At 42.2% G+C, this 15147-nt stretch overlaps 1 protein-coding gene across 3 annotated transcripts in view; it reads left to right on the forward strand.

Moving 5' to 3' along the window:
- Positions 1 to 10631, forward strand: part of CCNI (cyclin I) — a 47242-nt gene extending 36611 nt beyond the window's left edge. For all 3 annotated transcript variants that reach the window (XM_077275605.1, XM_077275615.1, XM_077275597.1), the window contains 3 exons: positions 1474 to 1614; positions 5390 to 5620; positions 8979 to 10631. In XM_077275605.1, the coding sequence (XP_077131720.1) occupies positions 1474 to 1614; positions 5390 to 5620; positions 8979 to 9434 (828 nt within the window). In that variant the 3' untranslated portion in view covers positions 9435 to 10631. The remainder of the gene's footprint in view (positions 1 to 1473; positions 1615 to 5389; positions 5621 to 8978) is intronic.
- Positions 10632 to 15147: the final 4516 nt, after the last annotated feature.

Here is a 15147-nt window from a genome sequence, read left to right on the forward strand (position 1 = left end):
ATCTGAAGAATCACATATTTATACACAACAGGAGACATGAATAACGCGGTAAATAAGACAAGTGACATGAAGCAGAACTATCGGCATGGGTGAGGGATAAACAGTCGTGGCTGTAAATATTGGAGTAGTTCATGGATCAGGAGTGTGAAAGTTTTATTGTCCTCTGATTGAGGTGTGATCCAGGGTTGTGATACCCCCAAATGGTCTGAGGAGCACATTCCTTAGTTGAGGTAGAAAGACATAAATCCATGCCACACATTATTTCCTGCACTGAGAGTGTCAAAGGTTGTCATAAGTTTATACTCCCAAATAATTTTTCTGCCTCTGAGATTTGAAGTTACATTTTAATACCAGTAATTTCATGTCTACGATGCCGTGATCAGGGATACAAAAATGTTTGTCCACAGGTAGATCTATGTTGGTAGATATGTTGAAACATTCCAGAGTTATTACCACATAAAGTCAGGGTCAGTGAAGGCGGTCTCGTGGGAGCGCTGAGAAAGCAGCCCAGCACCACCGCAGCTCCAGCCGAACACCTCCAAGAGAGGATAGGGGCAGGTACAAAGAAAAAAGATCGGTCACAGGAGCGCTGAAGGAGACTCAAACACCAAGTTTAGTTTAGCCACAACGCGTTTCGACGGTATTTCCGTCGAAACGCGTTGTGGCTAAACTAAACTTGGTGTTTGAGTCTCCTTCAGCGCTCCTGTGACTGATCTTTTTTCTTTGTACCATTACCACATAAAGTGACATATGACAGATTTGAAAAAATTGGCCTGGACACTAAGGGGCCAAACTAGCCATAAACATCCTATTAAAGTCTGACAAACCCACAATCTAATGTGTTTGGAGGCACTATCTTCTGAAGCAAGAGGTCGACTCTGCAGGGTGTAGGGTAGAAGGTGAGAAGGACCACAAGTGTTGCATTTGACTCCTTCTCCCAATGAAAATTTTCTAGGGTCAGTCAGAGATTTATTCTGCCAACAGGGTTCTGATGTGAAATAGGCTACTTTCACACTAGTCCGTAGGTTCGGGCCGGCGCAAACCGTCGGCCCGACGGACAGTGTGTTAAAGTAGCACAACGTGGGCAGCGGATGCAGTTTTACAACGCATCCGCTGCCCCATTGTGAGTTTTGGGGAGGAGGGGGCGGAGTTTCGGCCGCGCATGCACGGTCGAAAATGGCGGACTCGAAGCACAAAAAAACGTTACATGGAACTTTTTTTGTGCTGACGGTCCGCCAAAACACGACACAACCGTTGTATGACGGATGCGCCGTGTGGCCATACGTCGCAATGCGTCGCTAATGTAAGTCTATGGGGAAAAAACGCATCCTGCAGACAACTTTGCAGGATGCGTTTTTTTCTCCTAAACGACGCATTGCGACGTAGGCAAAACAACGCTAGTGTGAAAGTAGCCTTACTCAGTGATTTTAAACTGGAATTGTGTATTCAGATTGTGAATTGTGTCTCCTGTAGAGGATTCCAGTCCTCAGCATCTTGATTCAAGAAAGTTCCTGTGGCTGCTCTTCAGCTGAGATTCTCAGGATGGAGAGGATTATTCTGGACAAGCTGAACTGGGACCTTCATACGGCTACACCTTTGGATTTCCTTCACATTGTAAATATGCTTTAAGTAACTGTCTCATTTGGAGTATTGTATTGTAAAATCTATATTACATTGACACATCTCTCAGCTTCCATCTCACAGCCAGGGCTGCAATATTCTTGATATACAGCAGAGCTCTGAGAGAAGAAAAAAATGTGTTTGCAAAAAAACAAATTGCATGTCTCCTGTTCTGTGTTAGTTACTTGTCTCACACTGGTAACTCCCCCTTCACGTAAAATAAGCTCTGGAGGCAGAGTTCTCTTCCAGGCAACATCCTCCCCAGCCTGGAAGAGGTGATTTATAGAAAGTGATAAAGGATGATTTATCAGCAACAAGGCATCTGATATAGACATACAGGTGGGACTTTTTCAGCATTTTATGACTCATATTAATACTTTAGATAGGTCAAATGTGGTGACAGATTCCCTTTGAATGCCATTGTTATTCTGATGGCTTGCCATGGCATTTGTGTCTGTCTTCTAGATGCTCCAATGAAGAAATACTGTGGCTGCTCTTCATAGGTGTCCATGATTTTTATGACATACTGGAATACTATGGCAATGCAATGTATAGTCTAATCGATCAGACAATTCCAGGTTCAAGTCCACTAAGGGGACTGAAAAATTAAAAAAATCTGAATCATCTAACTATAATTATCAAAATATAAAGTTAATTAACCTGAAACTGGTAACACCCTAAAGTGAAAGAAAATTAAAAAATGCAATACGAAACAATTAAAATGTATGTAACTTAAAATGGTATTAATGAAAACGTGGGCTCGCATCTCAGAAACAAAGTCCATATACAGTTCCATAGACCTAAATTATGAAAATATTGCAGGTCTCAGAGAATGGCGACACGAATAACATTTTTTTTTACCCCTTAAAAAAATAAATCTATGCACGTTTGTTATTGTCATAGAGAATCCTATTACCATGTCATTTTTACAGCATCATTTTTCTTTGTTTTTCCTTTATTCGTTTAATCCTCTCAGATTTTTGTCCTCCTTGTATGCTACTTATTTTCACAAATTACACATGCAAAAGCCCAAAAATAATCCCACTAAGTGGCAATGGGAAACCTGAAATTCTGCTGCCAGCCTCGGATTTCTGCCATAAAAATTCACGTTGGATTTGGGCAGTACTAAATCTTGGGCCAGTCATAGCCACCAATTGCAGACGTGACTTGCACGGTGTGCAGCTCCATGTGCTTCTCCACATTGCGGAAGACTGCAGGAGCCGCTTGCTATTTGCCCTAGTCTGGTCCGTAAATCGAACCAGACTAGTGTATGTTGATATTTTTTTTCCATGCAGACCGGTGGTCCGTGTGGAAAATTGGGCACATGCCCTGGCTCACTGTCTATAATGGGTACGTGTTCTCTCCATATGCGATCTATGGTACACCTCTGTATAACATGCTCGTCTTAGCGAGCCCTTAATGCCGGCTTGTCACAGAATCTTATAGAATGTGGTTGCCTTCTGAGAAACTTTGTACCTATGTGTATGTGTTATTAAATATACCTAAATCTTGTAGTTTGGTTTCTGCACTAAACTGATTTATGACTTGATTTATAAAAGGTCGGCTAAACTTTGCTGTGGTCACAAATTAGATTAAAGAAGTTCGGGAGAAGAAAGATCAAAAGTACAAACTGTGTTGTCCAAACACGCTGAAGAAGTCAAAATAGTCCAAAAATTATAATGACATATTGCAAAAAATCTTTTTAGCCAATTATGGATATAAGTAAAAAATATTCCGTTTTTTTTGGACAATAAGACCCACTTTAGTTAAGTCGCACCCCAGATTTTGAAAGCAAAAAATAGAAACAACATATTTCCTACAAATTAAAACTTCTCTGAAGGTGTAACGCGGAGGGATCAATATCACTAATTTTAATCATTGGGGTAGAATAGGGAAGTAATAGATTTATTGTTGGTGTTTCTCTGCAACATGTGTATTATACACATATAGCTTTACAGCACGCACATTATGTATGCTGTCTGTAGTACACACATATTATACAACAATGCTGCATGTAAAGTATATGCACACTGAGCTTTGCTGTATATACACAACTCTGCCACACACGCACACTATACATTACCATTTTATGTCAGCATCCTCCTTGACCACTGGAAGCTACTTCCAGAATAAAAGATGCACATACTTTTTAGCAAGATTTTATTCTTGCTAAAAAGTGCGTCTTATTATCCAAAACATATAGCTATTGCTTTCAAAAGTGTCAATATTCTTTAAAGCGATTTTGAGGTTTTAATATTGATGAACTATCAATATTTGAATTGAAGGGATCTGATCCTTGGGACTCCCACAAATGAGCAGAATTATAGACTGCGCTGTTCTTCGCTGCAGTAAAGGCCAGTCACATTAGCGTATCACATCCGATACGAGAGCATTGGATGCGATATGCTAATGACCCTCGGCTCCTTTCCTGCTGCGAGCGGGAGCCCAGTGTCATGCTACTGTCACATCAGAGGATCAGAGCACAGCTGTGGAGGAGACTGAGAAAGTTATTTCTCCATCTCCTCCATTGTCGGCGTCCTCGGGAATCACACTGCACTCGGGTGATATCTGAGTGCAGCGCGATGCTTCAAATGCACCCATAAACTTATATGGGTGTGCGTGAACTGAATTTTGCATGCAATAGCAGCGTGCTGTGTTTTTTTTTTCTGTCCATCCAATTGCGATCTGATCAGAGCAGGAAAAAACGCCATTGAGAACAGAAGCCTAGGATTACATTAGTACAAATGGAAACTGATTTAATAGTATTGCATTAGTGGGAGCACCCTGACTTCTCTTATCCTTGTGGCTTGGGTACTGCAGCTCAGCCCCATTCACACATGTACTTTAGTATTTTCATTTCTGCTAATCAAGTAAGGGTTCTGGGGACTTTTTAGACTTGATAAAGTCTAAAAAAACACTCTCTGTATACCCCAGGGACATGTGACAATCTGGAGATACATAGTAATATAGTTATTAAGGTTGAAGGAAGACTTTAAGTCCATCTAGTTCAACCCATATCCTAACCTAACATGCCCTAACATGTTGATCCAGAGGAAGGCAAAAAAAAACCATGTGGCAAAGAGTAAGCTCCACATTGGGGAAAAAAATTCCTTCCCGACTCCACATACGGCAATCAGACTAGTTCCCTGGATCAACGCCCTATCAAGGAATCTAATATATATAACCTGTAACATTATACTTTTCCAGAAAGGCATCCAGTCCCCTCTTAAATTTAAGTAATGACTCACTCATTACAACATCATACGGCAGAGAGTTCCATAGTCTCACTGCTCTTACAGTAAAGAATCCGCGTCTGTTGTTATGCCTAAACCTTCTTTCCTCCAGACGTAGAGGATGCCCCCTTGTCCCTGTCTCAGGTCTATGATTAAAAAGATCATCAGAAAAGTCTTTGTACTGTCCCCTCATATATTTATACATTAAAATAAGATCACCCCTACATACAGTGGTGAAGTTGCTCTTCTGCACGGCTGCATTTATCTGAGGGAAGTGAATCTGATTAGGCATGCATGAGAAGGCCAGCAGTGGCTCATGGAGGCTAGGCATGCTATACAATATACCACTTTAGTGAATTTTCTTGTAAAACTTTCATATTCTTGCAAAATAGGCTAATAAAGCGAAGTATTTCCTTATTGATTTATCTACACAAATAATCGCTCCTGAACTTGCCGACATTGGCATCAGATATGTAAAATCTTGATATTTCCGAATGTTATCAGTTACCATCTTGTTTTCTCGTCCCTGTCTCCAGTTCCATGCAGTGCTGCTGACGACCAGCCAACAGTCATTAGACAATATGCTGGAGGTGAACCCGTCACAGCACGTATCTCTGCTGACCCGCCAGCTCCTACAGTGCATAGCCTCTCACCAGCTTCTACAGTTCAAGGGCTCCGTATTGGCGCTGGCCGTTCTCAGCTTAGACATGGAAAAGCTGCTTCCTGATTGGCTCGCTCTTACTATCAAACTGCTTCAATCGGCACAGGTAAGCACCATGTTCTGGGTCCTGGGCTTTGACTCAGTGGGGTAAAACTTACCAAATAGGTAAAAGGTGCCATCTTGCTATGTAATCTGATAGCAGCATGATGTAGGGACAGAAAGCCTGATTCCAGCCATGTATTACTAACTGGACTGCTCAGTGCAGTTTTGATAAAATCCCTGTTTTCTTCTGTAGATGCAGCAGAGCTACGAGTGCTGAGCTGTATATAACCATGCCCCTGATTGGCAACTTCCTGTGTACATCGTACATTACCAGAGAGCTGTTAATCAGTATTGAGGTGGGGTTACACCGATTAGGTGGATTTCCTGGCACACAACACTTAGTCCTGCAGTGATAATCTCTTGCAGATGGATCATTGATTGTATTGAAACTAAAGCACACAGCTTAATAAGTGACACATCACTGGAATCAGGTGCCCTCTGCCTCTACATTATGTTACTTTTAGATTAAATAGCAAAAACATGCTGAAAGATTCCCTTTAACAGAGAATCTGTCTGAGTTTGGACTCTTATACTAAACTAAACTATCCTATCCTAAATACTGATAAGCGAATGTGCTCGGATCTGATGTTATAGGGCCACTCTCGTGTGCTAACCGAGTGACTTCGGCATGCTCGAAAAATATGTTCAAGTCTCCGCTCCTGCATGTCGACAGCCGCAACACATGCAGGGATTGCCTAACAAATGGGCAGTCCCTGCATGTGTTGTGGCTGTTGACCAGCCTCCAGACATGCAGCAGTGGGGTCTCAAAAATATTTTTTGAGCACGGTGAATTCACTCGGTTAGCACCCGAACATGCACGTTATCTGAGCACATTTGCTCATCACTATTACTAAACTGTCTTCTAAGGCTAGGTTCACATTTCGTTTAGTGCAGTCCGTTCAGCGCATACGCTAACGGACTGCACTAACGCAAGTGCCGACTTTGGCACAGCGCTAGCGCAGATGGAGCATCTGCTAGCTCCATCTGTGCTAGCAGTGACGGACCCGTAAACGCTGCAGCCCGCGTCTCGGGTCCGTCACTCAATGACGGCACATCGCCTAGCGCACGCCCATTGTGGGCATGCGCTAGCCATGCGTCCGACATTGCTTTCAATGGCAGCGTTAGCGGACTACGTTACACCGCGTTATGCCGCGGTGTAACGTAGTCCGTTTAACGTACAGCCATAACGCAATGTGAACCTAGCCTAAGCTGATTTGTGACCACATCAAAGTTCAACTTGAAGTTCAGGTCAGAAGATGGTTTAGAAGAAAAGAGATAAAGGTCACACACCATGACTGTTACCTCGCTCTCCAGTCTTTTATTTGCTATTATTAATATTATTAAATGGTTAAAATTAAAACCAAATAGCAAAAATGATTTTTTTTTTAGCCAATAATACATACACTTAAGTCAATGTATACTTTTATGCACAGCATGAGTTGTGTGAGAAGTCAGTTGTAATAATGATCTGCAAGCTCTCCTCCACACTCCAGCAAACTGACAAACTGATTTCTCTCTATGCACAATAACAGGGAGAAACTGTCAATCAGCACCTGGCGTGGTGGGGAAAGCTTGAAAATCATGAATGCATCGAACTCCTGCCTTCACAGTGAATCTTATCATGAGATATGCTACACAGATTAATGTACAATTTCTTATATACATATTGATTTCTATTAAAAGTAAAAACTAAAAATCTTGCAATTTTTAGATTCTAACTTCCTGTTATTTCAGGAAACAACATGTGCACATAGCCACAACTGTTCCTGGAAGGACAGGAAGTAGGAGTCTAAAAAAAAGTCCCATTGGCCAGTTTGAATTTTTTTAATGTTGTAATTAAAATCATGTTATCATGACAAAAACATGTACAGTGGCATGTAAAGGTTTGGTCACCCATGTACAAAATCACTGTTAATGTGAACCGTTAAGCAAGTTGAAGTTGAAATGAATGATCTCTATAAGGGCTGAAGTTAAATATGACTCATTTCCTTTGTATTTTAGGCCAAAAAAAGTCATTTTTTACATTTTAAAAATTACAAACCGGAAAATGTTTTGCATGTATCACAGCTTGTAAACACTTTTTGTAGCCAGTCAAGAGACTTTCAATTCTTGTTTGAGGGATTTTCATCCATTATTCCTTGAGAAATTCTTAAAAGTTCTGTGAGATTACTTGTCGTCTTGCATGCACTGATATTTTGAGGTCTAGCCCCAGATTTTCAATGATGTTCAGATTAGGGGACTGTGAGGGCCATTGTAGTACCTTCAGCTTGCAGCTTTTGAGGTATTCTATTGTGGATTTTGACATGTATTTAGGATCATTATCCATTTGTAGAAGCCATCCTCTTTTCAACTTCAGCTTTTTTACAGATGGTGTTATGTTTGCATCAAGAATTTGTTGAAATGTAATTGAACCCATTCTTCCCTAAACTCGTGAAATGTTCCCCGTGCCATTGGCTGCAACACAACCCCAAAGCATGATTGGTCCACCCCAATGCTTAATGGTTGACCAGCTGTTCTTTTCCTGAAATTCTGTGCCCTTTTTTCTACACACATATCGATGTGGCCAAAGAGTTCTATTTTAACCTCATCGGTCCACAGGACTTGTTTCCAAAATGCATCAGGCTTGTTTAGATGTTCTTTTCCATACTTCTGATGGTGAATTTTATGGTGAGGACGCAGCAGAGGTTTTCTTCTGATCACTCTTCCATGAAGGTCATATTTGTGCAGGTGTCTCTGAACAGTAGAACAAGTCTGGAGACTGTTGAATCTTCCTAAAAACCTTTTGCAGTGAAGCGGGGGCTTCTGGTTTGCCTCTCTAGCTATCATATAAGCAGCTCTCACGGTAATTTAGCTTGAACTTCCAGACCAAGGTTTTTATAAAGCTGGGAAATTTGCATCAACTGGTCTTTTCCTAACGAGGATAGTGAACAAGAAATAATCCTAGTAGGCTCCTGAATGTCTGAAATCTTGGTCAAAGTTATCTGAGTACACAAATCTCCAAGGGTGCCCAAACTTTTGCATCACTCCATTTTCCTTTTTGTAATTTTTAAAATGTAAAAAATGACAATATATTTTTTTGGCCTAAAATAAAAAGGAAATATGTCATCTTCAACTTTAGGCCTTTTACAGATCATTTCATCTTCATCTTGCTTAACTGTTCACAATAACAGTAATTTTGACTAGGGGAGCCCAAACTTTTCCATGCCACGGTAACACAAAAATCTGATTTAAAAGATAGGTCTTTTTCTGATGATAGCTTCCCCTTAAGTGAAATAATTGTTTGCCCCTACTTTATATTGACAGCATACACAAGCTGCCAGGTTCTTGTACGCTGCTAATATGTGTGATCTGATTTCTCTTAGATGGATAGCACCCAGCTGTTTCTCTGTCGGGAAGAAGCATCACGGCACCTTTCTCCTCTGCAGGCTTCCTTGCCTCCCAATGCTGTATATGTCTACAGTCCCCTCAAGCGGACACTGTTGACCTGCAACAGAGGAGAGTACCAATTCCGTCCCTCCCCTGTCCCAGGCCCCAGAGTCCACCAGAAGGGCAAAAGCACACCAGGATCTCTTATGAAGGGAGCGACTTACTTCTACCAGCGTCTAGCAGTTCCTGTAGCGTGCAAGCAGGCCTCCACTAAGAGGAAAGTGGAGCAGATGGAAGTTGATGACTTCTATGACGGGATCAAGAGGCTTTATAATGAAGATAGCACTGTTGAGGTTGGGGGCATGGAGATTGCTGCATGTAATGGTGGTCTGTCCAGGCAAGATGGCAGCATATCCCCTTGTCCCCAGTTGCAAGCAGTGTCTGTCATGTAATATCAGCACTTAAATATTGCAAAGCCACATGCTAGATTAGGTTCCTGTTGACACCTTCGGATGTGGTGGGGTACCGCTGACAGTGCAGTGCATTGCAGGCCCCCAAACCACATTAATAGCTCTAAAGTGTAGTCAAAGGCCATGCTATACCAGCTCTGGACAGAGGTCTACAAACCCTGCCTGATTTCTCATGCTGCTGATTCTTGTTCCATCTCTGTCATTTAAATAAAAGCTTCTAAAATATAGTGAAGAGAAAACAAAAAGTACAAAAAAAATTACCAAAATAACCAAAAACATTGACAAAAAAATTAGCAGAAGTGTTTAACCTTCTAGTGTTGTCAGTTCCATTGTGTTCTGCGAGTATATCTACTGTATTTTGTGCACCTTGACATTTCCCTGCAAGCCTGTCCTATCTTGTGTTCTAGACGTGTCCTCCAGTAGAGACTCGTATCTTGACCTTGTGCACTACCTCTCTTCTTCATTTTCATCTTGTGTTATCGCTTTCCTATGAAAACTGACCTTACACTGAAACGATTTTCATTCTTATCAATTTAACAGACAAAATAATAGCTAGGAATTCACTTTTTCCATTGTCAGTTCAAAACATTTTTGGCTTTTTTTTTTTGCATTCTGTGGGATAATAAACAACACCTACTACCCAAAATAATTGGTGTTTAATTAGGTCTAGAAAGTGAGTCCATCCTTTCATTCCAAGCATTGGGCCCTGCAGTTCTCTGCTTGTAGTGAGCTAGCCATATGTATTCTTGCAGTCAGGGTGCTGTGATTTTTTTTTTCTTCTTCCAGATCTGCACCCACCAGATCATTTTCAAGCATTTTGAAGGTTAGGAAATTTATCAAAAATTAAAAAAAAATATCTTTCATTGGTAGTTGTGTTCAGAATGCACCATTATACAACCATGCCTGGTTTGGAGGAATAGTGTTAGCATATTTTGCCTTCACAAATTACTTATTTTTCCCCTGGGACAGTGTTATATATATAGTTTATTCACTTGAGAAAAGATGAAATAGTTAGCAATACCTTTTCTATGTCCCAGCATGCATATCTATTGTTTCTGTAAAACTGCCTTTCACAACAACCTACTTTAGAGATCGCTGCTCAATCTGGAGCAGGCATGGCCGTCGGAATCTAACTCTCATGTACGTTTTTCCTGGTTGCAATAAAGTAAATTGCCCTAACGGTCTCCACTGGTTTCTTCTCCGTGTGTGAGGTTGCTTACTGTAAGCTATACTGAGGGGGTATTCTGGCTACGCTCGCTTCTGCATTGGGAGATGAGTGGGTCTGTAACGTCACGTCTACTGGACTGGTTACGCAGTCAGCTGGGTCATGTGTGCTATGGTCAGTTGTCGTACAAGTTTCCAATTCTAATGAATTCCTGCCCATCACGCATGAAACCTGGCAGGTTTTGTTACCGGCCACACTGATCTTCTGAAGTCAGCGAGCCGACATACCCCTTTAAGGCCCTTTCAAATGAGCCGAATTGGCCTAAAAACACTTCTTAGCGATTATTGATCCGCATAAACATGCTGCCTATATTTCATCGTTCAGCAAAAGTTCGTGCAACGAGAGGATGTGCTGCTGGTAATGTGCATGTTGTATGGGGTATGAGCGTTGATTCTGCCTCTATAAATTGTATCGGTTCAAGAGAAAGAGCCTTTAAACAAGTGTTGCTTGGCTTGGGATATCATTTACCCATACTCGTGCAAATGCACAGTTTAGGGCATGTGCACGCTGAGGGCTCATTCAGACATCAGTTTTTCTTGTACAAATACTATCCGTGTTTTTCACGGATACCACTCAAAATCTACGGTAGTCTATGGGGCTCTTCACATGTCCAATTATTTATTTTTTCCAACGGCCTGAGTGATCCATTTTAGCCTGTCCGATTTTGATTAGCAGGTCAGGTTAAAATCGGCATCCAAGTGCGGTCTGATTGTCACAGACTGTCAGAAAGGACAAGGTTGAAAATTTTTATTTTTTTTCTCCATGTACAAGAAAACTGACACTGATCACATCGCTCAAAGTCTGATCAAAATAAATTGGTCCATTTTTCTTGTACATGGAAAATATTGATGCCCCAATTGATCAAGAGGAGCATTTGAGAAGTGTTGTGTGCCTCTACAGTCAGGGTCTTGTGTAAGAATTCTGGCGTAAGGAATTCAACAGACTTAAAAAAACTACCAATAAAGTGAAGGATATAGCAAATGTTTTAACAGAATAAAAAATCCCCACTTATTCAAAATTAACCGTTATTAAAAACTATTAAAGGGAACCAGGATTGTGCACAGTAACCTACAGACAGTGCCAGGTCAGTGCCGTTATACTGTTTATAACTTGGTTGATGAAATCCGACTTGTGGTTGTTTAATCTGTATTTTCATTTTGAGTTAATGAGACTCTCGTGATTTGGGATAGCCTGGGGGGGGGGGGGGGGGGGGTCTTCATGTGGTGCCCTGATTAGGTATTCACCAGCATGGCTTCTGACGGGTCAGTGATCCCTCAGTGACCTGTCCCCTAGTTTATTTAAAAAAATATTTTATATATGTATAAATTATATAATAAAAATCCCCTTCTATAGGCAGGTGGTGGCGCCTGTGCTGCAGCATGATCGCATATATAATATGCATGTAGTGATTTTATTTCATGTTATCCATAAATTCCTAAAAATGAAAAAAATTCAGTTTGAAAATGGCGCCAGACACACCTGCGCAGTAACAGCTATCGGCGATTCAATAGATGTTACTGCCCAGGCGCCTGCAGAGCCATCTTAGTGGAGACAATTTTTTTTTAAAAAAACGAACAAAGAACGTTTTTTTTTACTTTTTTTTTTTTTTTGCCTAAAAATTTTACTTTCGCACCAATTTTTTTATTTTCAAGGCTAACAGAAGAAAATGGATCCCAAAATTAATCCTGAGAACGCCGATACCCCATATGTGGGGGAAAGTACTGTTTGGGCCCTGATTAGGTATTCACCAGCATGGCTTCTGACGGGTCAGTGATCCCTCAGTGACCTGTCCCCTAGTTTATTTAAAAAAATATTTTATATATGTATAAATATAAAACTGATTTTTTTTTTTTAAAACGAACAAAGAACGTTTTTTTTTACTTTTTTTTTTTTTTGCCTAAAAAGTTTACTTTCGCACCAATTTTTTTATTTTCAAGGCTAACAGAAGAAAATGGATCCCAAAATTAATCCTGAGAACGCCGATACCCCATATGTGGGGGAAAGTACTGTTTGGGCCCTGATTAGGTATTCACCAGCATGGCTTCTGACGGGTCAGTGATCCCTCAGTGACCTGTCTGTTATGACCCCAATGGCGAGGGTCTCAGAGGAACGTGGAAGTCTGCAGAATACAAAAATCCAGCTCATAGGGCAGTGGTAACTGGGTTGACCATATATCTACTCCTAACGCCAACACTAGAAGTAGCCGGGGATCATTCCTACGTTGATTCTAGATGACACGCGCCAGCCGGAGAATCTAGCTACCCCTAGTAGAGGAAAACAAAGACCTTTCTTGCCTCCAGAGAAGGGGACCCCAAAGCTGGATAGAAGCCCCCCACAAATAATGACGGTGAGGTAAGAGGAAATGACAAACACAGAAATGAACCAGGTTTAGCACAGAGAGGCCCGCTTACTGATAGCAGAATAAAGAAAGGTAACTTATATGGTCAACAAAAACCCTATCAAAATCCACACTGGAAATTCAAGAACCCCCGAACCGTCTAACGGTCCGGGGGGAGAACACCAGCCCCCTAGAGCTTCCAGCAAAGGTCAGGATATAGATTTGGAACAAGCTGGACAAAAATACAAAACCAAAACAAATAGCAAAAAGCAAAAGGCAGACTTAGCTGATATAACTGGAACCAGGATCAGTAGACAAGAGCACAGCAGACTAGCTCTGATAACTACGTTGCCAGGCATTGAACTGAAGGTCCAGGGAGCTTATATAGCAACACCCCTAACTAACGACCCAGGTGCGGATAAAAGGAATGACAGAAAAACCAGAGTCAAAAAACTAGTAACCACTAGAGGGAGCAAAAAGCAAATTCACAACAGTACCCCCCCCTTAGTGAGGGGTCACCGAACCCTCACCACGACCACCAGGGCGATCAGGATGAGTGGCATGAAAGGCACGAACTAAATCGGCCGCATGAACATCAGAGGCGACCACCCAGGAATTATCCTCCTGACCATAGCCCTTCCACTTGACCAGGTACTGAAGCCTCCGCCTGGAGAGGCGAGAATCCAAGATCTTCTCCACCACGTACTCCAACTCGCCCTCAACCAACACCGGAGCAGGAGGCTCAGCAGAAGGAACTACAGGCACAATGTACCGCCGCAACAAGGACCTATGAAATACATTGTGAATAGCAAACGACACAGGAAGATCCAGACGAAAAGATACAGGATTAAGGATTTCCAATATCTTGTAAGGCCCAATAAAACGAGGTTTAAATTTGGGAGAGGAGACCTTCATAGGAACAAAGCGGGAAGAAAGCCACACCAAATCCCCAACGCGTAGTCGGGGACCCACACCGCGGCGGCGGTTGGCAAAGCGCTGAGCCTTCTCCTGTGACAACTTCAAGTTGTCCACCACATGATTCCAGATCTGCTGCAACCTATCCACCACAGAATCCACCCCAGGACAGTCAGAAGGCTCCACATGACCCGAAGAAAAGCGAGGATGGAAACCAGAGTTGCAGAAAAAAGGCGAAACCAAGGTGGCGGAACTAGCCCGATTATTAAGGGCAAACTCAGCCAACGGCAAGAATGTCACCCAATCGTCCTGATCAGCAGAGACAAAACACCTCAAATAAGCCTCCAAAGTCTGATTGGTTCGCTCCGTCTGTCCATTAGTCTGAGGATGGAAAGCAGACGAAAACGACAAATCAATGCCCATCCTACTACAAAAGGATCGCCAGAACCTGGAAACGAACTGGGATCCTCTGTCTGACACAATATTCTCAGGGATGCCGTGCAAACGAACCACGTTCTGGAAAAACACAGGAACCAGATCGGAAGAGGAAGGCAGCTTAGGCAAAGGAACCAAATGGACCATCTTGGAGAAGCGATCACATATCACCCAGATAACGGACATGCCCTGAGATAGCGGAAGATCAGAAATGAAATCCATGGAGATATGTGTCCAAGGTCTCTTCGGGACAGGCAAGGGCAAGAGCAAACCGCTGGCACGAGAACAGCAAGGCTTAGCTCGAGCACAAGTCCCACAGGACTGCACAAATGACCGCACATCCCTTGACAAGGAAAGCCACCAAAAGGACCTGGCCACCAGATCTCTGGTGCCAAAAATTCCCGGGTGACCTGCCAACACCGAGGAATGAACCTCGGAAATGACTCTGCTGGTCCACTTATCCGGGACAAACAGTCTGTCAGGTGGACAAGACTCAGGCCTATCAGCCTGAAATCTCTGCAACACACGTCGCAGATCCGGAGAAATAGCTGACAAGATAACTCCATCTTTAAGAATACCAACAGGATCAGCGACTCCAGGAGCATCAGGCACAAAGCTCCTAGAAAGAGCATCGGCCTTCACATTCTTTGAACCTGGTAAATACGAGACAACAAAATCAAAGCGGGAGAAAAACAATGACCAGCGGGCCTGTCTCGGATTAAGGCGTTTAGCAGACTCGAGATACATCAGATTTTTGTGATCAGTCAAGACCACCACACGAT

This window comes from Ranitomeya variabilis, chromosome 1, assembly GCF_051348905.1.
Source record: "Ranitomeya variabilis isolate aRanVar5 chromosome 1, aRanVar5.hap1, whole genome shotgun sequence".
NCBI classification, from domain to species: Eukaryota; Metazoa; Chordata; class Amphibia; order Anura; family Dendrobatidae; genus Ranitomeya; species Ranitomeya variabilis.